The sequence below is a fragment of the Harpegnathos saltator genome, unplaced genomic scaffold (assembly GCF_003227715.2).
Source record: "Harpegnathos saltator strain DR-91 unplaced genomic scaffold, Hsal_v8.6 scaffold331, whole genome shotgun sequence".
In the NCBI taxonomy this organism is placed as follows: domain Eukaryota; kingdom Metazoa; phylum Arthropoda; class Insecta; order Hymenoptera; family Formicidae; genus Harpegnathos; species Harpegnathos saltator.
This window is the reverse complement of record NW_020230130.1, coordinates 160,427-185,495: the sequence shown is the minus strand read 5'-3', so window position 1 is coordinate 185,495 and position 25,069 is coordinate 160,427. Positions and strand designations below refer to the sequence as shown.

General features: G+C 38.7%; 1 protein-coding gene across 1 annotated transcript in view; it reads left to right on the top strand.

Annotated features, from left to right (window-relative positions):
• Nucleotides 1-11,145: 11,145 nt before the first annotated feature.
• Nucleotides 11,146-25,069, top strand: part of LOC105191215 (dual oxidase) — a gene marked incomplete at its 5' end in the record, with an annotated part of 45,886 nt that continues 31,962 nt past the window's right edge. Inside the window, 2 exons of the mRNA XM_011154452.2 lie at nt 11,146-11,388; nt 22,620-22,946. Coding sequence (XP_011152754.2) covers nt 11,146-11,388; nt 22,620-22,946 — 570 coding nt within the window. The remainder of the gene's footprint in view (nt 11,389-22,619; nt 22,947-25,069) is intronic.

The window sequence follows — 25,069 nt, the reverse complement described above, 5'->3', positions numbered from 1 at the left end:
GAACGTCTCCCACCATTTCTCCTTCTTCGCTTCTCTCGCGCTGTACAGTTCGCCCATATGCGTATGCGTATATGCCTGTCATTGCTTTCAATTGTTTTACAGGCGTATACGACATCGCTGAGGAACACCATACCTGCTTCTAAGTGTACGTCTCGGAAATAATTCATGAATATGAAAATAATAGAAGAAAATTCATGAAAATTTGGAAATTTCCACGATTATTCGTGCCTTTTAGTCGCTATCTTGAATCCGCCATTTTGAAATTCTCTAATATGAATTAGTTGTTAGCAAATATCCTAAAATTAGTACCCTGGATACTAAATTGATTCTAAATACTAGGATTTTACGAAGTTATTCTAAAAATACATTATTTTTTAAGTTTTTCTCGCTCAAACCGTCATTTTGAGGCCTGCCATCTTGAATTCACATTTTCACCAATGCATACCTTGAAAGTCCAACATTTTTTAGATAAAATGTGACACTTGTATCTGTACCAAAGTAACGTTTTTGATACGAAATCAAGCTTATAAAAAATAAAATTGTCGATTTTTCACGACTTTTTTTAAAAAATTCAGCCATATTGAATTTTATTGTGAATCTAAACGAATTCTGATGCTGAAATCTTGTAGAACGACCCCGAAAACATAAGGAAATGCTATTTCAACCTTATATAATATGTTTCTCTATATAAAATACAATTGCAAAGTAAGGCTAATATTTTAGGACTTTTGGGCGTTAATCGGTTAATTTTCGTTAATATGATGTAATATATAAACACTGCGTAATAACAAGATTTATTTAAAATTAATTACCCAGTGAGCAATCTGTACGCAGGCTGACGTTAGGTTAGCGATGGATCGAGCAGAATCTGTCGACAGATCTATAGACATTTGCGTCCCTAATCTGTCGTTAGACTGCTGATAGAGCTTGCTAACAGACTCTGACAGCAAATTGAGCGGCAGTTTGCGCGCATTTTGCTGCCAATTTGCTGTCAACGCCGGTTTAACGTATTTTATGTACAACCTGTCGTTTTTCTATTAACAAACACTATTAACAGACTTTGTACAAAATCTACTTTAGCAGGTTTGGCTATTTGGGCACATGCATGCACACATAGGATATTTGATAATTCAGGCATAGAAACCAATGGAAGCATAGAACTGATTAACAAGGAAACCGTCGAAACTATTTCTCACCGATTTTGATGGGTTTTAGATAATTTGTAAAGCAACAAATAATATTAGATACGCATTTTTATATCGGCGTATCTCAAGGTTTAGAGGGTGAAACAACCCCGAAAAAAAACTAACATGTTCATTTTTTGCGAATATCTTCTAAAGTACAAGGTATGTGAAAAAACGAGGTATATGAAAAAATGTTTCCTACAAAAGTTTTACAGTATTTTATACTATTTGCAACGGTATATTCAGATTTTTTAAAAGTGTCAACATTGTCAACAACTTCCCACTATCCCTTTAATTTTGCAAAATTTAAAAATTTTATGCAGACAAAAATTAAAGAGCATTTGATGCCGAATCCATCCATACATAATAATAATACAATATGGTTATGATTAATTTTTAGAAAAACGTGATGATATCGTACTATAGGCGCCACGCTGTAGATAGATGTTGTGTTATTTCTTTTCAGTTGCACTGCATTCAATAATTGTCTTTTATGAATATTCTTTCATATAATATGCAAGAGAATTAATCTTAATGACACAATATGCAAATTATTACACGAAATAAAGATGTTAGATAGATAAACGTGCATATACAGGGTGAACTGTTTCAGTTGATAATGCGAAATATCTCAAAAACGAAGCTTTGGAGAAAGAAATGTTTGAAACAAAAGTTGTATAGTTTAAAGAGGGATGTAGTGCCCTTGGTTTGACCATGAAACGTAAATTTAAAGTCAGATGAAGGTCAATTTAATTTCTTAAAATAGAAAGCTCAACTTTTTTAAAATCTTCTTTTTCTACCAATTAATTTGAATAACTTTTATATGGAGAGTTTTTTTAATTGCCTAATATTTTTTGAGATATTTAAGGAAAACTTGGTAACTTTTCCAATATTTAGCTTATGATATCTCGCTATTTGTCGGAAGGAAAAGTGATACTAGACTTTTTTACTGCACTTGGTCTCGGGAATATGTTGTTACAATAGCGCCCTGACTTTTTTTAATTTGATAATTTTGAAATTTTCAAAAGTCAACAAGTTAATAAAAGTTAGGGCAATATTGTAACAATATATTCTTGAGACCAAATAGAACAAAAAAGTCTAATACTATTTTTTCTTCCGATAAATAGCGAGATATCATAAGCTAAATATTTAAAAAGTTACCAAAATTTCCTTAAATATTTTAAAAACATTGGGCAAATAAAAAAATGTTCCATATAGAAGTTATTAAAATTAATTGGTAGAAAGAAAAGATATAATAAAAAATTAAGCTCTCCATTTTTAAAAATTAGTTGACCCTTATCTGAGCTTAAATACACGTTTCAAAGTTAAATTAAAGGCACTATTGTACGTCCCTCTTTAAACCATACAACATTTATTTGAAACATTTCTTTCTCTAAAGCTTCGTTTTTTAGATATTTCGCATTATCAACTTAAATGATCCACCTTGTTATGCACGTTCTTCTATCTAATATCTTTATTTCGTATAATAAGTCATATATTGTATCATTAAGATTAATTCCTTTGCATATTGTGGTATAAGGAAATATGTGTAAGAGACAGTTATTGAGTACAGTACAACTGAAAAGAAATAGCACAACACCTTTTTTTGTTAACGGTCGGGAAATTTTCATGGATACCTCGCCCCCCTTAGAAGGGGGCAGGGTTATGCCGGACTCTTACCGGCTAAAACCTCCCCGGGATGCCTGCCAGGCGAGCCGGAGTGGGGAAGTCGGAGGAACTACGCTGGTATTCTCTCCCCGACACCCCGACCCTGAGGCTCTAATGGATCGCCCAAATGCCGCAATCTTTCTTCGGAGGGGCGCGCCCCGGTCGAATCAGCCATCCTGGTCCAATTCAGGAGAGAAAGGACATCCGCCCTCTCTCCTGACCCCCCTCGTTATCGAGGGTGACGGAGAGTGGGGCCCGTCCCAAAACGGAACACCCACTCCCCTTTCCGTCCCTTACCGTCGCGGGGGGGGGGGGGGCAGGCCAAGGCCTATCTTTCCCGCGCGATCCCCCCGTCGGCGGACGGTGGCAAGCTCGTGGTATAACACAACACCCATCTACAACACGGCTCCTATAGTGATAATATTATCTCGTTTTTCTAAAAATTAATCATGATCATATTATATTATTATACAGGGTGTCCCATTTTAATGTCCTACCCCAAATAACTCTTCCGTATGGAAGTTTCAAGGAAAATGATCTGAATAAAAGTTATAGGGATTTAAATGAGCTACCTTATGATGACCCAGACTTTGACCTTGACCTCTATTTTCAAGGTCATTTGAAGGTCAACTTGCGTTTTTTAAACGGGAACCCTTATTTTTTATTACACTGTTTTTTTTTACTAGTTAATTTGAAAAACTTTTGTCTAAAATATTTTTTTATTTGTCTAATATTTTTTGAGATATTTGAGGAAAACTTGATAACTTTTTCAATATTTAACTTACGATATCTCGCTAACTATTTGCCGAAAGAAAAAGTGGTACTAGACTTTCTTACTTTATTTAGTCTCAAGAATATATTGTTACAATAGCGCCTTAACTTTTGTTAACTTACTGATTTTTGGAAATTTAAAAATTATCAAATTAACAAAAATCATGGCGCTATTGTAACAATATATTCTTGAGACTAAGTAAAGCAAGAAAGTCTAGTACCACTTTTTCTTCCGACAAATAGTTAGCGAGATATCGTAAGTTAAATATGGAAAAATTATCAAGTTTTCCTCAAATATCTCAAGAAATATTAGACAAATAAAAAAATGTTTAGACAAAAGTTGTTCAAATTAACTAATAGAAAAAAACAGTGTAATAAAAAATAAGGGTTGTTGCTTAAAAAACGCAAGTTGACCTTCAAATGACCTTGGAAATAGAGATCAAGGTCAAAGTTAGGGTCATCATAAGGTAGCTCATTTAAATCCATACAACTTTTATTCAGATCGTTTTCCTTGAAACTTCAATACTGAAGAGTTATTTGGGGTGGGACATTAAAATGGGACACCCTGTTTATGGATGGAGTCGGCATCATATGCTCTTTAATTTTTTTTGTCCTCATGAAATTTTTAAATTTTGCGAAATTAAAGGAATAGGGGGAAGAAGGTTGAAAATTTTGACATTTTTGAAAAATTTGAATATGCTGTTGCAAACAGTATAAAATACTAAAAAACTTTTAGTAGGAAACATCTTTTCATATATCTCGTACTTTAGAAGATATTCGCAAAAAATGAAAATGTTAGGTTTTTTTAGGGATTGTTTCACCCTCTTTAGTTTGAGATACGCCAATAAAAAAATACGTATCTAATATTTTTTGTTGCTCTACAACATATCCAAAGCCCATTAAAATCGGTGAGAGACGGTTCCGACGATTTGCTTGTTACTACCGTTTATATTTCCATAAATTCCTCATACTGATTTATGAGAAATCCTGTATATATACAAAGCGTTCCCCTAGTACCAAAACTCGTGGGAATGTGAGCGGGTTAAGTTAAACAAAAAAGTCCCATACATTTTGAGGAATTTTTGCCAGGAAAGAATTGTTGCCGGCGCGCAGAGAAGACAAGGACAACGCATCCCTATTCGACTATGCATTAGTCTTATTTCGTTGTTCCTACATTTCGTTGCACGCCGATAATAGTTGTTAGATCAACTGGCTGCGTTCTTGCCGAGATGGCTGCAACATCTTTCCAATCATCCATTTCGATGCACCATTACTCATCAGATTTCTATAATTAAAAACTCGATAATTATTGCGAATATAGCAAAACAGTATGGAACTTTTTTATTCGTCTTAATCCATTCTACGTGCCTATGAGCTCTAGTACTATTGTTTTGAAACACCCTATATATACACGCATACATACAGGGTATTTCTGAATGGTCTGTACAAACTTTCAGGATATGTTCCAGGGATCAAAACAAGCAGAAAATGTCATATGAATATGGCGTTGTCATACTGCAAAATTACTTTGTCGTGTCTCTCCTCGTATTGCGGCCATTTTTCCTTCAATGCTCGGCTCAAACGCATCAATTGTAGTCGATACCGATCTCCCGTGATGGTTTCGTTGGGTTTGAGGAGCTCATAATATATTACACCCAGCTGATCTCACCAAATACAGAGCATAAGCTTGGAACCATGGATATTCGGCTTTGCCGTCGATGTTGATGCATGGCCGGGCTTACCCCACGATTTTCTACGTTTTGGGTTATCGTAGTGTATCCACTTTTCATCGCCAGTCACGATACGATGCAAAAAATCTTTCCTTTTCTGCCGTTGGAGCAGCTGTTCACACGTAAAAAAACGCCGTTCGACGTCTCACGGTTTCAATTCGTACGTCACTCAATTTCCTTGCTTTTGAATCATTCCTAATGCTTTTAAATGTTTGGTAACTGTTGTGTGATCAACTCCTAATAATTCTGCAAGTTCATTTTACGTTTGACATGAGTCTTCATCGAGTAATGCTTCCAATTCTTCGTCTTCGAACTTTTTCGGTGCGCCAGAGCATTCTTTATCTTCAACATCAAAATCATTATTTTTAAAGCGTCTAAACCAATCTCTGCATGTTGTTTCTGACAGAGAATGGTCGCCGTAAGTCTCCACAAGAATTCTATGTGCTTCAGCTGCAGATTTTTTTTTAGAAAAGTAATGCAGTAAAATTCCCCGCAAATACTCTTTTTTGGCACGAAATTCGACATGTTTAACACTATGAAAAAATATGTTGTTTACGCTTCGGCGGAATAACATATACTGTCACTTCGAGCCTAATGGTGGAGCTTCACGATGAAGTTGGCTGTAGTATTGCCCGATGCAAAAAGGCTAAAATAATACCATCTGTCGGAAAACAGCGAGAACTTATTCAAGTCCCCAATATATATATATATATATATACTTATTTATATTGAAGTTTTCCTGCAGTAGAAGAAATTATAACGTTAAATCGTATAGGAGTTGCAAACTGTATTTATTTATTTCTACAGATATAATAAGACAATACACTTGCTACAGCAAATGCTCAAAATGACCTCCGTTAGATTCCAAGGAAGCCTGTGCACGTCGCCGTATTGATTGGCGAACCCGTTGGAAAATACCAAGTATATTACGGATGATGTCGAAGCTATCCAGGATCTGCTGACGAAGAGAATCCATTTCCATCGGCACGGTCATACATCAGATAGATATCCGCCAATTCTTCAAATGAATATTCATTCATGCTTTTAAAATAGGCTTACAAACGAGCTTTGCAGAATACTTTCAACTGAAATGCTTGCTTTTGGAGTTACAATGTTTTGAAATTTTCTAATAACTAAAGAACTTATCACGTCAAATTACATAGTCTTACTTCAAAACAAAACAAAACAAAAAAGCAAATGAAAAGCTCGAATATAGCAAGAAACCCCATGCCGTCGAATTCCAAACCAAATGTTCAGCAGTTAATTGGCGATTATGAGAAATTGGGCAATTCAGGCCAGTAACAGCCAACAATGGTGCTTTAAGAACTGTTCAAGAACTGTTCGAATCTGATGTTGAAAAGAGTATATTTTTCTTAAGACGGTTCTTTGAATTGTCGTAATTCTTCTTCTACTGCAGGAAAATTTCGAATCGTCATAACTTTTTAAGCAAACGTTTTCGACCCCATGTTCATATAACATTTTCTGCTTGTTTTGATTCCTGGAATATACCTTGATAGTTTGTACAGACCATTCAGAAACACCCTGTATACATACATACACACATATAATTACACAATGTCTGAGAAATTTTGGACCAACCAGTTTGTACCAACCAGATAGAATAGGTGAAATTGAACAATAAGTCATAAAAAAATTTTCTAAGAATTGTAATAATTATTGAGTTATTAATTAAAATATCTGAGCGCACAGGAAACGGTAGACCTCGAAAGAAGTATACTAGGTGCGCAACTAAGTTTCCAGGTTTTTTTGATCAATGAAAAATGGAAAATTTCAAGAGAAATACAAAAAATGGTTTATTCAAAGTATCGTCCCTCGCTAGCTACATTTTTACCATCTCTTTGGCAATACATGAATACCGCGACGATGAAACGACGCGTCTTTGGACCGAAACCTTTCATCCAACCAATTTTGCACTTCTCCGAAATTGGCCAAATGTTGCCCAGCCAAGCCATGCGCCATCGACCGGAACAAGTGATAATCGGAAGGGACCAGATCTGCCGAATACGGCGGGTGCGATAGCAGATCCCATTTCAGCGTTTTCATGGTGTCCTGGACGATGAAAGTGCGATGGCAAGCGGAGCATTATCATGCTGCAATATCACTCGTTCATGTCTCGTGTCCTATTCTGGCCGTTTCTCGAGCAATGCATGGTTCAAATTGATCAGTTGTTGTCGGTAGCGATGCCCATTGATAGTTTCGCCCGGCTTCTTTTCAGTAGCTCATAGTACACGATTCCTTTCTGGTCCCACCAAACGCAGAGCATTATCTTCTTTCCGAAGTGATTTGGCCGTGCCGTCGATGTTGATGCTTCACCAGGTGAAAGCCACGATATTTTGCGTTTGGGATTCTCGAAATATATCCACTTCTCATCGCCAGTAACAATTCGATGCAGGAAACTCTTTCTTTCATGCCGCAAAAGCAAAATTTCGGAAGTGGCTCTTCGATTTTTCATCTGTCTCTCAGTCAACTCATGCGGTACCCATTTTCCTTCCTTTTGAATTTTTCCCATGGCATGTAAACGTTTGGAAATATCTTAGCGAGTCATGTTTAATGCCTCCACAAGTTGATCTTGTGTTTGCGTATCATCTTCATCCAATGACGCTTGCAAATCGGCGTCCTCAATTGTTTTTGGTCTTCCGGAGCGCTTCTTGTCTTCAGTGTCGAAATCGCCACTTCTGAAGCGTTTAAACCAATCTTCACAGGTAGTTTTCGATGGTGCATGGTTGCCGTAGGCCTCCTCAAGCAAATGATGTGCTTCAGCTGCACTTTTTTTCAAGTTAAAGCAGAAAAGTTAAGCTTCCCGCAAATGCTGTTTATTTGGCACAAAACTCGACATCTTCGTTATTCGAAAATATATTTTTGCGTTGCGATATATGTTGGTATTACGACTGGTTATTGTTAACAGTTGTCCAAGCTATAAAAAAACATAACTTTAGACATGTATGTCGACTACATGTGTCGTTAACGCCATCCATGTGTGAAACCCGGAAACTTAGTTGAGCACCTAGTAAAAGCAATGAACAAGATAAATGACTTATTTCTGAATACTCGCGGCAAAAACAATCAACTGATTGCATGAGATGAGTCAACACATAAGTTCCTTTCCTCATCTTCAACATGCACTAACTCATATCAGTGCACTAATCATATCAGTATACTCTTTTGGAGTAAATTTCATTTTTTGTTACAGAGGAACACGATATATCAAACAATTTCATATGACTGAAGATATATCAGATCAGTGTACATGAAGTTAGCTTCACCTTTTTTGAAAATTATATTTTTGAAAATTGTTTAGGTTGTTCTAATTCTGTATTATATTTTTCCAATGCGATATTATTTTATTTCAAACAGTTCTCCAATAAAACGAGAAAAACTTTTTTTAGCTGACCCCACCTTTTTCAAAAATCAAACATTTTTTATCGTTACAGATTGTTCTAGTTGTTCCAAACATTGTTTCAGAAATATTATTCCGTAAGTCGAACTGGTAGCCCAGCATACGAAAATATTTTCGACATATGAATACTCTCTGACCAAGGGTAAACATACCCTTCCTTTTATGTTCCAATCGGCAGCTGTTTGTTCTGGCTTGTTCTAGGCCTAGATAACATAATTCTATAGTATGAATCTTATATCATCTACGAATCTCACAAAATTTGAGAAAATCGGTTTTTTAACTATCACCGTCAAGAGTAAACGTACCTTTCCTTTCGTGTTCCAATCGACAGCTTTTTGTTCTGAGTTTTCCTAAGCCTAGGTAACATAGTTCTATGGTATGAATCTTGTATCATCTATGGTTCTCTTCAAATTGGAAGAACATCGAATTTTTAATGATCAACGTCGAGAATAAACATATTCTCCCTTTTATGTTTTAATCGATAGCTTTTTCTTCTAAGTCGTTCTAGGCATTGTGAAAGACAGGTTTTGTAAAAACATGTTCCGCTATAAGTGTTATAAAATGGCAATATTTTACCTGTTTTAAAAGTAGGATCTAATAACATAATTGTCAAAGATACATGTAGCTTTGATAACATTTTGCAAATTCTCGCTGCGGTATGCGTATACGATAAATTTAAAGAATCTATCTTTCATAACGCCCAGAACGACTCAGAAGAAAAAACTATTGAGTAGAACATGAAGGAGAGAATATGTTTATTCTCGACATTGATCATTAAAAATTCGATCGTTTTTCAATTTTGAGAGAACTATAAATGATGCGAGATTCATACCATAAAACTATGTTACCTAGGCTTAGAACAACTCAGAACAAAAAACTGTTGATTGGAACACAAAAGGAAAAGTATATTTACTCTCGACGGTGACCATTAAAAAATCGATTTTCTCAAATTTGGTGAGATGTGTAGGATGATTCGAGATTTATATCATAGAACTATGTTATCTAAGCCTAGAACAACCCAGAACAAAAAGCTGTCGATTAAGATATGAAGGGAAAGGTATGTTTACTCTTGGTCGAAGAATATTCGTATGTCAAAAATTTCTTTTATTTGCTGGGCTTCCGGTTCGACTTACGGAATTGTACTTCTGAAACAATGTTTGGGACAAATAGAACAATCTGTAACGATAAAGAAATGTTCGATTTTTTAGAAAGATGGGGCTAACTAAAGGATGGTTTTTCTCGTTTTATTGGAAAACTGTTTGAAATAATATAATATTCCTTTGGAATAATGTAGTACGAAGTTAGAATAAACTGGAACAACTTTCATGAATATAATTTTCAAAAAAGATGGGGCTAACTTCATGTAACGTCGAATGATTGTTGTAGACGACGATCATAAACAAAAGATGATCACCGTACCTTGCAATCTGCATGTATTTTTCTGTAGAGTCTGGCCTACTGTTTCTCGTATCCAGACGTTATAATTAATAATTTAATAACTATAGCGACTCTTATAAAATTTTATATAACTTTATTGTTCAATTTCATCTGCTCTACTTATACAGGGTGTTTCAATTTAAGATATGGTTGATTATCTCACGAATCGATGATTTTATTGAAAATTTTTTCGAACAAAAGTTGCATGGCTTGAAGGGAGACACATGATGGAAATATGGACTTGACCTTGAGTAATCTTGTCAAAATCATGTCGAGGTCATTAATGTTTTTTTTTATGGAAATCCCTATTTTTATTACATATTTTTGTAGCTTATCTCGAGAACTCTTCAAAACACTATAATAAACTTACGTTTTATTGAATATTTTCGGAGTTATGAGGCTTGAAAGTTAAGGCAAGAGCGATCACTGATTCGGCCAACTATGGTAAGACCAATCACTGATTCGGCCAACTAAGGCAAGACCGATCACTGATTCGACCAATTAAGGCAAGATCAATTCGAATATATCTTTAGCCGTTGATAAGTCTTGCCTTAATTGGCCGGATCAGTGATCGGTCTTGCCTTAACTTTCAAGCCTCATAACTCGGAAAATACTCAATGAAACAGAACTTTATTATAGTGTTTTGGAAAGAGATAAGCTACAATAATATGCAATAAAAAATAGAGGTTTCCATTTAAGAAAACATTAATGACCTTAACCTGATTTTGACGAGGTCACTCAAGGTCCACATTTCCATCATGTATCCCCCTTCAAGTCATACAACTTTCGTTCGAAAAATTTTTCAATAAAATCATCAATTTACGAGATAATCGACCATATCACATAAAATGAAACACCCTATATGGTTGATTCAAAATTTTTTAGACATCCTATGTAAGATTATGTACATAAGCGGATAAATTAATTGTATTAATTTTCTCTGTTCTCTAATTTTAAACTAATAACTTTGTTTGTTAGCATTTTCACGAGAAATGAAATTGAAGAAATTCGTCATACTACATTTTGGAACGTAATCACAAACGCAACTGATATATTACCCGATGCAATACAGAAGCAAGTATTTGTGTGGTATGAAGGTGACCCATGTCCACAACCTTTTCAATTAAATTCGACGGTGCTTGAGCCATGTGTTCCCTTACAACGTTACGATTATTTCGAGGTAATCATGTTTAAATTAAAAGATATATAAGTATTAAAAGATATACAGGGTGTTTCAAAATTGTAACACACCAACTCTATAGGGACATAGAGTTAAGCGAAAGGAACAAAAAAGTCCTATTTCATTTAGTGATATGTCATATAGTTTTTTAGTAATAACCGCGTAAAGTTTGGTGTTTGGCACGGCCTATAGACGCTCTGTGGCGAGCTGCGTGCGCCGAGGCTGAGCGTAATGGGTAACGCGATTTGCGCTGACCGTTGCGCGGTGTCAAAGCGCCAAGACGCCATCGCGACGGTCAGTGCGAGACGCGTTATCGCTCAGCTTTGACTCATACAGCTTGCGGAGCGCCTATAAGCCGTGATGACAAACGCCAAACTTTACGCGGTTATTACTAAAAAGCTATACAACATATCACTAAATGGAACAGCTTTTTCGTTTCTCTTGCTTATCTTTACGCCCCTTTTTTTTGTTAACGGGGGGAAATCCTCTTGGATACTCCGCTCCCCTTGGGGAAAGCGGCGGGGTTATGCCGGACTCTTACTGGTTAAAATCCCCCCGGGATGCTTACCAGGCGGGCCGGAATGAGGGAGTTGGGCAACTGCTCTAACATTCCCTCCCCGACACCCCGGCCCTGGGGCTCTGGTGGAGCCCCTCGCCCAAGTGCCGCGCCCTTCCACGTAGGGAGAGGCGCGACGCCCCGTCAGAGCAAGTTGCCCGGTCAGGTTAGCCAACCTAGTTTTCTAACAGGAGAGAGGGGACACCCGCCCTCTCTCCTAGTCCCCCTCGGTGTCGAAGACGGCGGGGAGCAGGGTCCCCCGGGGCACCCACTCCCCTTTCCTTCCCTTACCGTCCCGCGGGGCGGGGGACAGGCTTTATGCCTGTAGACCTCCCCCCCTCCGCGGACGGTGGCGAGCCCTAGGCGATCGGTGCGGTCCCCGAGGGATCGGGGGCGGCTCTTCGACCGGTGCCACCTCGCGGTTCGCGGTTAGGGGAGCGTCGCCCGTCCTGTCGCCACCTACGACGGATACCGAGGCGACGCTCCCATTCGGCAGTCTCCTTGCGGGCATTATCTCCGGCATGCGCGAAAGCGAGAGGTCTCCCTCGGCACATCCCACTGCTCGATCGAGGACACGGCGCTGCTAGTCCCATGCTTCGCACAAGACCGACGTGTGATGCACCGTGTCCTTCAGCGCTGGACAGTAGTGGCATTGGGCAGTGGGCTCCTTCAGGATCCGGTGCAGGAACCGGTCAAAACATCCGTGGCCGGTCAGTACGTGCACCAGACGGTACGTGAGCCCGCGTCCTCTCCTGCTCGCCATCTCGACAAGGCAGAGGCGGACGGCTTCGGCCGTTTGGAGCCCTGGTACACGGAGGTCGGCCAACATACCTTCCCACCGCTCCATCACCCGGGCTGTGGCCTGGGACTTCAGAGTCGCTAGGTCCTTGGCCGACATCACCTCCTCGGCCCCGTGGAGCTCCTTCACTCGCCAGTATACGAGGTGCCGCTCGTGAGCGATGAGCTCCACGGGGAGGGGCCAGCTAGGGACGAGCTTTACGCCCCTATAGAGTTGGCGTGTTACAATTTTCGGACACCCTATATAAGTATCGAGTTATTTGGCGATGAAGTATGTAGGATGGACCAAATAACTTTTTATAAGCTATTTTACCTGATATCATTAAAATTATGAACTTGAATTACTTTACATTAAGTAGAAGCTAACTGTTTAACATATAAAAAGATTTTTAATATATATACTGGGTGTCTAAAACCACTCGTACACTCCTTTTCTTTCAAAAACTAAATATTTTAGAAAGAAACACTTTAGACAAAAATTGTATGGTTTCAAGGTGGATAGGAAAAACTATATCGATTTATTTATAGATAGCGTCACTTTCACTGATATTTCACTGAGGTATTCACTGATCATTACTTTTCTTAAATTGAAACCCGAATCTTTTATTATATCATCTTTTTTTACCAATTAATTTTAACTACTTTTATCTGAAACATTCTTTTATTTGCTTAAATTTTTTTAAATATTTAAGGAAATCTTGATAACTTTTTAAATATTTAGTTTATGATATCTCGCTATTTATCGGAAGATAAGATAGTACTAGACTTTTTACTCTATTTGATCTCAAGAATATATTGTCACAGTAGTGTCCTAATTGTTGTTAATTTGATAACTTTGAAATTTCCAAAAGTCAGTAAGTTAACAAAAGTCAGGGCGCTATTGTCAAAATATATTCTTGAGAGTAAATAGAGTAAAAATGTATAGTACTATTTTTTCTTCCGACAAATAATTAATGAGATATCGTAAGTTAAGTATTGAAAAAGATACCAAGTTCTCTTTAAATATCGCAAATGTATTAGGTAAATAAAAAAATGTTTCAGACAATAGTTGTTAAAATTAATTGGTAGAAAAAGAAGATATAATAAAAAATTGGTGTTTCCATCTAAGAAAAGTAATAATCAGTGAATATCTAAAAAATAGTGCCATTTGACAAACTGATATAGTTGTTTTATGTCACCCTTGAAACCATACTATTTTTGTCTGATACATTTTTATCTAAAATCGTTCCGAGATATAAGTCTGTAACTCTTTAACTGACTCATCCGGTATATGTTTCGTCGAAAAAAAGATTAAAAATGAAGATGAATTGTCTTCATTGATACCATGAAGCTACAAAAAATAATTCGATTTTGAAAATCATTTCTAAGCAAATGAAAAAGACACATGTGATACGGATGATACTAATATGATAGTTCTAACTGAAATATAGCTTATTCCATTATCTGGTACTAATTTCCGGATATTAACTTGTGAATTTAAATTCATTGCTGCTAAAACTGCAATAGCATTATTTATTTATAACATTGTTTGGCTTGTAATGTATTTTGTTATAAAAAAATCAGTTTCTCTAGAAGACATTTCTCTAAACATAAAAATACACGATTTTCATATGTGAAAATTTTTAACGAATATTTCAGCAATATGTCGGTAGTTGCTTTAACATTCTAGCATTAATAATATATCAACATATTTCTGTTAAAATTTGCAATTTTAAATTTAATTTGCGCAGGAGACGATAATATTGAGAACTTATCTATTTCTTTAGTCTAATTAAGCATAAAATTGTTAATATCTTATAGAATGTTATCTTCTCTATCCCAAATATGTTTGTAAACATGGTAGCTTTGAAATAACTTAGAATATGTCTCTAAATGTATCCAGTAAGTAAAATTGAATTCCCTTTTATAATTTATTAACGATGTAAAATAAAAAGAAATATTACAAGTAAATGTACAAATACAAATAAATGTTATTAATTTTCATGAGGGCTATCCGAATAAGAAAAAATAAATTATGTATTCTATAAATTATGTAAAAAAAATGAAGACCATTTGTCTTCTTGAAAACCTCCTTCAAAAATCTTTTTATTTACTAAATAGTCAGTTTCCATGCTCTATTTGATGTCAAAATAAATTCAAGTCCATAACTCCAATGGTTTTGAAAAAAAATAGTTTGTAACCATAGGTGGCGCTAGAACATGCGGGTCACAGGTGGACTAGCGTTCATATGGGTGGGCCATATTTATTGTATGTACCAGGTCTGTAAATATGAAACCGGAGTTTGCTCATAGATGGCCCTAGCTGTCAATGTAGTTACCGTCAAACCGCGACATTGGCGCCATTTCCATTTGTTGACATCTGACAAAGATTTTCAACTCACAACAATACAAGTTTCATACAATAGCACAGTTTGTAATAGCGTTGAACATATCGAATTTTGTGCCTGGAAGCTACGATTTGCGGACAGCGTTGATTTTCTGTTACCATTTGAAGAAAACTACAGCTGCAGAATCGCATCAAATGCTTGTCAAAGCTTACGGTGCGTATGCTCTTGGTAAATCACAGTGTTTTAAGTGGTTTAAAAAATTCCAACGTGGCGATTTTTACGTGAGAAACGAAGAACGTGGAAGACCACCGAAAAAGTTTGAAGACAGCGAATTGCAAGCATTGTTGGATGAGGATGACGCTCAAACGCAACAACAATTCGCGGATCAATTAAATATGACACGTCTCCATACGTTTGAAAGCCATGGGAAAGATCCAGAAGATGGGAAAATGGGTTCTACATGAATTGAATGAAAGACAGCAGGAAAACCGAAAAATCACTTGCGAAATACTGCTCGCCAGGTACAAAAGAAAGTCATTTCTCCATCGAATTGTGACTGGCGATGAAAAGTGGATATATTTTGAGAATCCTAAGCGTAAAAGATCATGGGTAACTCCAGGCGAATCGACATCGACTGCAAGGCCAAATCGCTATGGACGGAAGACAATGCTCTGTGTTTGATGGGATCAGAAGGGTGTGATCTATTATGAGCTGCTAAAACCTTGCGAAATCGTTAATACTGAACACTACCGACAACAAATGATCGATTTGAATCAAGCTTTGCGTGAAAAACGACTAGAATATCAAAAAAGGCAACACAAAGTGATTTTGCTTCATGATAATGCATCATCACACACAGAAAAACTGGTCAAGGAAACGATTGAGGCGTTTAGTTGGGAAATACTTTCGCATGCAGCTTACTCACCAGACTTGGCTCCGTCCGATTACTACTTATTTGCATCGATGGGACACGCACTTGCTGAGCAGCGCTTCACTTCTTACGAAAATGTACGAAAATGGCACGATGACTGGTTTGCCTCAAAAGAGCAACAGCTTCTTGGCGTGGCATCCACAAATTGTCAGACAGGTGGAAAAAATGTATAGCTAGCGATGGGCAATACTTCGAATAAAATATTTCTTATCATTTTCATACAATAAACGTGTATTTTCTATACAAAAGTTCCGGTTTCATATTTACATACCTGGTATGTATAATTTATTGATTCCCCTTGCCGGGATTACAAACTCCAATACACTCTTCCTTAATTCCTACTTCGCTCGCACCTTCCCCCTCACACCCACACACACACAACCCCCAACCCCTCTCATGCCCCCTTATCCTAACTTATAACTAACTTACAACTACTTTAATTCTACTCGCTCCTTATATTCTAATTTTCTTAATTCTAGCGCCGACTCCCATTTTCTTTCACTCATTCCATTCCTTCATCCACTCCACTCTCCCTCACTCACTCACTCCCCCTCCCGCCCGTACCTTCCCCCTCCTCCTACACTGCTCCATTCCCTCATCCACCACTCCCCGTCCCCCTCCTCTCCCAGCAGCCTTTCCACTACGTCTCCCCAGCCCTCTCCCTCTCCCTCCCCCCATCTCGTGTATTCCTCCCATATTAGTTCCCATGTTTCCTCTCTCCTCCCACACATCCTACAACTCTTCCTCTCTTTCTCTTCGCAGTATCTCCCTTCCCTCATCTCATTGCCCATCCTAAACCTTATTACCCTTTTCCATCCTTTTTCTGTTCATCCTTTGTCTAGATATGCCGGTGCCCCCTCCCCCTTCACATACCTATACCACTTATTGTACTTTGAACCTCTTATCCTTTCCCATCTTTCTTCCTTTTGATTTTCCCTATCTCTCATTTCTATTTCTTCGTATTCTACTTTCTCTTCTACTTCTCTTTCTGTTCTGCTTCTCCTACTCCCCTTACTATCATGAATTCCTTTTTCTCCTGCTCCCATCCACCCACCACTCTCCTCCTCCTCCATCTTTCTCCCATCTCCTGCCAGCATCTTCTCACTACCTCCCCTTCCCTTCCCTCCTACATTCTCCTCTCTATGTTCCATGTCGCTTTTCTTGCTCTTCCTTTTCCTCATCTTCTCTCTCCCTGTTTCCTCCCTTATAATATATTCTGGTGTATTCCACTCCACCCCCATTGTCCACCTTCTATATCTTTCATGTAGCCCTTCCATTTCCTTCCTCTCTTTCCACCCCCATATTTCCGCTCCATACCCTGTTACTGCCTATACTAATTTGTCGAAAAGCCATAACCTTCTTCTCCAATCCTTGCCCCATACTCTCTTCTCTATAGCCCATATTTCCCTCATTACCACTGCTGCTTTCCTGTTCCTTTCTCTTATCTGTGCCTCCTGTCCTCCATTGCTCTGTAGCACATATCCTAAATATCTATATTCTTTTACTTCCTCTCCTTCTCTTTACTTCCTCTACTCTTTACTCCTTTACTTCCTCTCTTCTTTTTCTTGCCCTTTCACCTCCATTCCTTCTTCTCCTTTCTTCCTCCTCCACACCTAAATCTCATTACCTTTGTTTTCCCTTCCATGTTCCCTTCCATGTTCAGTTCCATCCCCTTTCTTTCTAAGTATCCCTCTAACCTACTTATCATGGCCCTCATCTCTTGTTCCTCTTCTGTCATCATTACAATGTCATCTGCATATGGCAGCGTATATTTTTTCCTCCTACCCTCACTCCTCCCCACCTCCCCTTCGCTATTTCTTCTTCTAAGTCAGCTAACAATATATTGAACAGAACTGGACTTAACGGGCACCCCTGCCTCACTCCTCTCGTTGTCCAGAATTCCTTCCCCATTGTCTTCCCTATCCTCACCCTACTCTTCATTTCCCTCATCATTTCCTCTACCCTTTCTATCAAACCCTCCCTCACTCCTCTTTCCCTTATTACCTTTACCAGCTTCCCTCTGTCTACCGAGTCGAATGCCGCCTTAAGGTAGCCACAAAGATAGTTGTCATCTTACCCCCTTTTCTTCCCAATTACCTGTTTATCAGGTAATTTAGCGCATACACCTGGTTCATTGCCTCCATCCCCTTTCTGAATCCCGTGTGACTTCCGGAAAGTATATTTTTCTCTTCTAACTCCTCCTTTAGCCTTTCTGCCACTATCGCTGCGTATATCTTGTAAAGCGACGGCATTATTGTCACCTCCCTGTAATCCGTCACCTTCTCACCTCTTCCTTTCTTCAATACCGGAACTATTACCCCCTCTTTCCAATCTTTCGGCCACCCCTGCCCCCTCCATACCCTCCTACATACTTCCCACGCCCAACTTTCCACCTCCTCTCCTCCATATCTCCATACCTCGTTTAGTATCCCATCCCTTCCCATCGCTGTTCCGTTTATCCATCCTCTTTATAATCCCTTTTACTTCCTCTCTTCTTATCTCCTGCTCTCCATCCTCCTTCCTTCTGCTATCCTCACCTTCTTCTCCCCCTCTCCTAGTATTCCCATGAAGTGCTCCTTCCACTCTTCCATCCCAATCTCCTCTTATATTCTCCTTCACCTCTTCTTTTCCCTCTTAACAATCTCCCATATATCTCTCCCTTCTGTCCTTAGTCCTTCTACTTCTCTTTCCATTCTTTCCATTCTTTCTCACCTTTCCCTTTTCTTCCTGTCACATAACTCCTTGTATTCTTTCTTCTTTTTTCTGTATCATTTCCTATTCCCCCCTCCTTTTCCTCCAACTTCTTAGCATTCCTCTCACTTCCTTCTTCTTTCCTCTACATTCTTCGTCCCATCATCCCCTTCCACCCACTTTCCTTTCTGCCCTCCCTTCCTCCCTGTTTCTCAGTGCCTTCTTTATCCTATCATTCACTACTTTAAATTTCTCTCCTCTACCCCCCTTCTCCCTGTATCCTTCCTAGCTCCATCCTGAATTCCTCTCTTCCTTCGTCATTCCATTTCCCCCTGCTCATTCTCTCTTCCTTCTCTCTCTCCTTCCTCCTCCATCTACTCTTTCCTTTTATCCATACCCTTAATGAGTGATGATCCTATTCTATCTCTTCTCCTACTTCTATCCTTTCCACTTCCTCTATGACCTCCCCATTTCCCAGTATATAATCTATCACCGTCTCTCCCCTCCCCCTGTGTATGTGAACGGGAGTTCACATACCCCTTCCTCATCTCCTTTCATTCCCCCATTCAAGATCGCCCATCCCCTTTCTTCTATTATCTGCATCAATCTTTTTCCTTCTTTGTTTATCCTTCTTTGTTTTCCTTCTTTGTTTATCCTTCTGTCCTTTGATTTTCTTTTTCCTCCTTCCTCTCTCTAGTCCTCGTTTTCCCTCCATCCTCCCTCCTCTCCCGTTCTCACATTGAAATCCCCTCCTATAATCGTTCTACTTTTTCTCTTCTTTCCATTTATTTCCTTATACCTTCCATCTTTCTTTCCAGGTTTCCGTTCACATATACCCCAATTATCCTCCATTTCTTCTTTCCTTTCCTTATGACACATTTTATTCTTCCTTCCTGCTCCTCCCCTCCTCCTCTTCCTCTTCTATCCCCTTCCTTATCCCCATTAGCATGCTCCCCCTAGCTTTTCCCTTTTTATTTTTTCTTGTGGCTAGCTGTACTTTCCATCTAAATTCCTTTAGCAATTTTCCCCTTATCCTTTCCCATTCCTTTCTCTCCACCCACGTTTCCATCAGTGTTACTACATCCCATTTTTTTATTCCTTCCCAAAACCTTTTATCCTTTTTTGCCACTCTTGCTACGTTCCAAAACATCATCTTCCATCCATTTTCCCTCTCTTCTCTCCCGTTCCCCTCTCTCCTCCTTATTCCCCCTCCTCCCTCCTTTCCCTTCCCCCGTCTCTCCCCATATTCTTCCCTCTTCGACCTTCAATTTTTCCTTCTAATTCCACCTCCACCATTTTCTATCTATCCTTATTTTCCCGTATTTCACCCACACGTTTTTCCCTCTTCCCCTTTCCTCCTTCGCTATCTCTTCTAATCACCATCTCATTTTCCTCTCTCTCCATGTCAAGTCATCATCAATCCTTATATCCTTCTCCCTTAATTCTCTTTTTCTTATCATTATCTCCTTTTTCCCTTCCACCCCAGATAGCCAAACTTGCGCGAGCAGATTTCGAACAAAGCCTGCTATTATAGTTTGATGGCAAATAGGCAACAAATTTAACGCAGAATCTGTTATATCAAATTATGCTGCCAATCTACGGTCAAATATGCGCCAGATCCTGCTGTCGGATATTTGACGACAGATTTGTAGCAAAAACCGCGCAAGACTTGCAGTAAATTGACGGCAGATTGGCAGCAGAAACCGAGCAAACTCTGCGCGCAGACTCTACGCGTAGTTTGGCAGCAGGACCTGCGCGGTTTCTGCCGACAATCTGCTCGCACGACCTGTCACATAGGTCCTGTCGATAAAACACGAGCCTAATGAGGACACAGATGGCTATGGTTTTGATATGGAGATCTGATCGAAATTGGCGTCAATCTGCACGCATTCTGCTAGCATTTTGCTTACTGGGACTTTGCTTATTTTCACAATCCTCTTCCCCTTTTATGTCTCTTTCTCCCTTCCTATCCTTCTCACTTCCTCGATTTCTGCTACTATTCCCATTTTCTTAAACATCTCTCTCATCTTCTCCCTTGCCTCAATCTCCCCTCCCCTCACTCCCCTACTATCAAATTCTTCTTTCCTCTCTTTCTCTCATTTCTAATTTTCTCTTAACTCCTCTCATTCTTTCCCTCATGTCTTCGTTATTTTTCTCCCCTATCTTCTTCCCCCTCATTCCCCTCATCTCTTCTTCCAATCTCTCTATTCTTCCCCTCATTCCCTCTCTCTCTCTCTCTCTCTCTCTCCTCCATTCCCTCTCCTTTCCTCCCATTTGTTTCCTAAGTTCCTCCAATTCCTTTTTCATTTCCTTTCCTTGCTTTCTTACCTACTCCTTCAGTGCTTCTTTCATTTCCTGCAATCCTTCTTTCATCTCCTTCTTTCACTCCTCCATCATCCTATATTCCCACTCTGTCCTTCCCCCCTCTGTGGTGATCCCTAGTCTTCTCCCCTTTTTAAATGCAAACTTTTCTCCTCCATCTTCCCTTTCTCCCCTTTCGTCCTCCTTTGTTGCTTCCATCCTATCCCCTTTCCTCTTTGCTGTTTGCTCCAACAAGTTTTCCTCACTTCCCCTCCTCTCCCTGTCTATCACTACTCCTATGCCTTCCTTCACTATCAATTTCTCATATCTTTCCGCCATATTCTGCCCTTTCCCTTGACCATCCTCCTCTCCTCACTTTCCTCCTTTCCCCCCTGCCTTCCTTCCACTATTGAAACGTCCCCCCTAGTTATTCCCTGCACTCTCCTATCCTGCTTACCACTCTCGTCTAGTTCTATCCTCTCTAGTTCTTTTCCTCTACTTTCTATTCTCCTTACAGTTTCCTCTCTTACGTTTTCCCACTCTCTGGTCTTACGCACGCCCCGTCTTTCTTTCCACCCTAGCCTCTCTCTCACCTCTCACTTCTTCCACTGCTCCCTCCTCTCCCGTCTTTCCCTCCGCCACACCTATACTCCTCCACCTGCTTCACCTCCCTCTCCCCCCTCTCCATCGTCCTTCTACCACTCTCCCTTTTCCCTTTTACAGTCACTCTTCTACACTCCTTCTTTCTCACACTCACTCTCACTCGCTCCGGAAACGGAAGTCAGGTGGGCCATATTTATTATATATTACATATTTAATTTTTGTTCGACTGTTTCGTCATATATATTAACCTATACTAAGATATCGCTATTATTATAAATGATTCCAAATCTGATTCCAAATGAGCTATTAAAAATTAATTCAATAACTTAGAAATTTCCAAAGGTCGATAAGTTAATAAAAGTTAGGACACTATTATAATAATATATTCTTGATAGTAAATAAAGTAAAAAGTCTAGTACTATTTTTTCTTTCGACGAATTAGTGTTTCGAATAGTTAGTGAGATATTGTAATGTAAATGTTGGAAAAGTTACTAAGTTTTCCTTAAATATCTCAAAATATATTAAGCAAATAAAAAAATGTTTCAGACAAAAGTTGTTTAAATTAATTGGTAGAAAAAGATGATATAATAAAAAACTCGGATTTCCATTTAAGAAAATTGATAATCCGTGAATATCTCGAAAATGGCCATTTATTGGCGAAAATGGCTATCTACAATATAAACAAAATGCTATCGCTGTTCTATGTCCCCCTTCAAGCTAAACAACTTTTGTCTCAAGCATTTTTCCATTTAACGTAGTGTTTCTGAGATATTTGAGTGGGTCCTTTAAAATGGGACACCCTGTATAACTCTTTAATATTTCAATTTTCTTTATATTGATAAAAAATAATTTGTTTTTCTTTCTTTCATCCTTTATTATAATTTTGATTCTAGAATTATTACTAAATAATTATAAGCTTTTTTTATTAAATTATTTTTATGCAGATATGATTAAAAAATATATTGGAAAACTTTTAAATTAAGAATAAACAAAAATTAACATATTTCTTTGTGAAAATATCGTAGGGTAGTGAATTCGTTTATATCTACGTTTGCATCTTCTTGGGATTCGTACCGATTCTATGCGCCGCCGCAGGATATGGGCTAGTAAAGTTGCAGAACAGAAGACGACGAAGATTGAAGATACTTCAAGAGGCTATACAAAAACGAAGTGATGGTCGTATTTGCGTTGATAAGATGATTGTACGTGAATGGCTGCACGCAAACCATCGTCGTCTCGTAAAAGTAAAATTCGGGCCAGAAGCAGCATTGCACATTGTCGATCGAAAAGGGGAAAAACTGCGTACATTCGATTTCAGCGACGTCAATACTATAACTATGGAGGAATCACAGGTATCTTTTATAATTATAAAAGTATAGGTTATTTTTATATAAAACGCCTATAAAAACTACTACTGAAAATATTGGATTCATTTCTAACTTTTAAATTTTTCTGCTTTAATTTTTTTACTCCAAATTTCTTTTATTTTTAATTCATTGATATCAATATGAAATCTCTCCTGAATATAAAACCGCCATTCTTTTTAATTTAACTTATAAATATTTAACGTTAAAAGAATTTTATTTTAAGTTTGACAAATAAAATATTTAATGCAGAATATAAAAGAGAGATAAAGAAAAGATATATTCGAATGAAGTTTGGGAAGTCTAAGGAAAAATTTATTTTAAGTTAATGAAAGAATATGCGAGTAGATAAAAATTGTATTTAAACATATATGCATTATATATGTATACGTAAATGTAGTAATTGCACTAGTAATTCGCAAAATTATTATAATGGAATCGATTAAAATAATGTAATTATTAAAAATTGTATTATGATAATTTTATTTTATTACGTACTATTTTTTAATCTTCGTAGTCTTTTACTTTTGCTTTATACTAAATTACGATTGATTCATAACATATCACGCCGTGTATTTAATGATAATACAGTCTTGCGTAATTTTAGATTTTATCAGTTACAGAAATTACATGTGGTGAATCTTAGACTTTTTGATGCTGAAAACGTATCTGATCACGGAAATTCTAGCACGTCAGGTTTCAGAGTAATTTTAAGTTAAATGGTCAAAAAATGGCCATTTTGGTCAATTTTATGAAGTTCTTGTAAGGAAACAAATACTTTTTTTTATTTCGGAGAACAGCATTGTATAGTTACTAGTTAGTTAGCTTTGAAATATATTTTTGATTATCACTGTATGATTTGTTTTGACTGAGATATGTAAAATTGAATTTATAATACTTCTTTTTGTTCACGGGGAGGAAATCTTCATGGATATCCCCGTCCCTCTGGAGAGGGGCAGGGGTTATGCTGGACTTTCACCGGCTAAAATCCCCCCGAGATGTCTTCCAAGCGGGTAGGAGTGGGGGAAGCTGGAGAAACTACGCCAACATTCCCTTCCCAAGTTGACTGCTGTCTCTCTAACTAATCGTGGCGCTCGAACGAACACCAGAGCAGAGCACAGAGCAGAACCTCCGAATCGTTAATAATAATTCCATAGATTCACCTATGGAAACCTTGTTACGACTTTTACTCCTTCTAAATTATCAAGTTTGGTCATCTTCCTAGCAACATCAGCCCCGAGGTACTACTGCGCACCAGTCCGAAGACCTCACTAAATCATTCAATCGGTAATAGCAACGGTCGGTGTGTATAAAGGGCAAAGACGTAATCAACACGAGCTTATGCCTCGCGTTCACTGGGAATTCTTCGTTCTTGGGGAACAATTGCAAGCCCCAATTCCTAGCATGAAGGAGGTTCAGCGGGTTACACTGGCCTTTCGGTCAGGGAAAACACGTTGATTCCATAAATGTACCGCGCGTGCGGTTCAAAATATCTAAGAGCGTCACAGACCTGTCATTGTTCAGTATTGTGCAGCTAGAAGCGGCTGTCGCTCTAAGAAGATTTATTTACGTATACATTGGTAGTAAAAACCCGTCGGCCGAAGCCGGGGGCCTTCGCGATACTATAAGGTACGCCTATTTAGTAGGCTAAAGTCTCGTTCTGTTCGGAATAAGACCGAACATACGATAGCTCCGGAGAGCTGGTTGATAAGAAGGGATCGCAGAGCGACGTCCGCCTGCGCCCAGGCTGCTCGAGTCCGCTCGACGACCGACCGGTCGTCCTGATTGAAGGCCGGGGCCCCATAAGGCCCCGGCCTTCAACCACAGACCCTGCTGAACACACAACACCGCGCGCCGACGCGCCGCGCTCAGGGACGGCGGCGAAGCGATAGAGAGAGAGGACACGCACGCAATGATGTAGAGACGCCGATGTAAAACGCAACGAACGTAGTAGACGCAATAGAGTGTCGCGGAAGTAACGCAGTAAAACGCAATTGGAAAACGCAGGAGAATGACGCAACTATGTACAAGCGAACAACGTTCGCTAACGCAAGGTCCCGTAGGACACATGTCCGTGACGTCAACGCGGCACCCGGAGCACGTCAAGGACG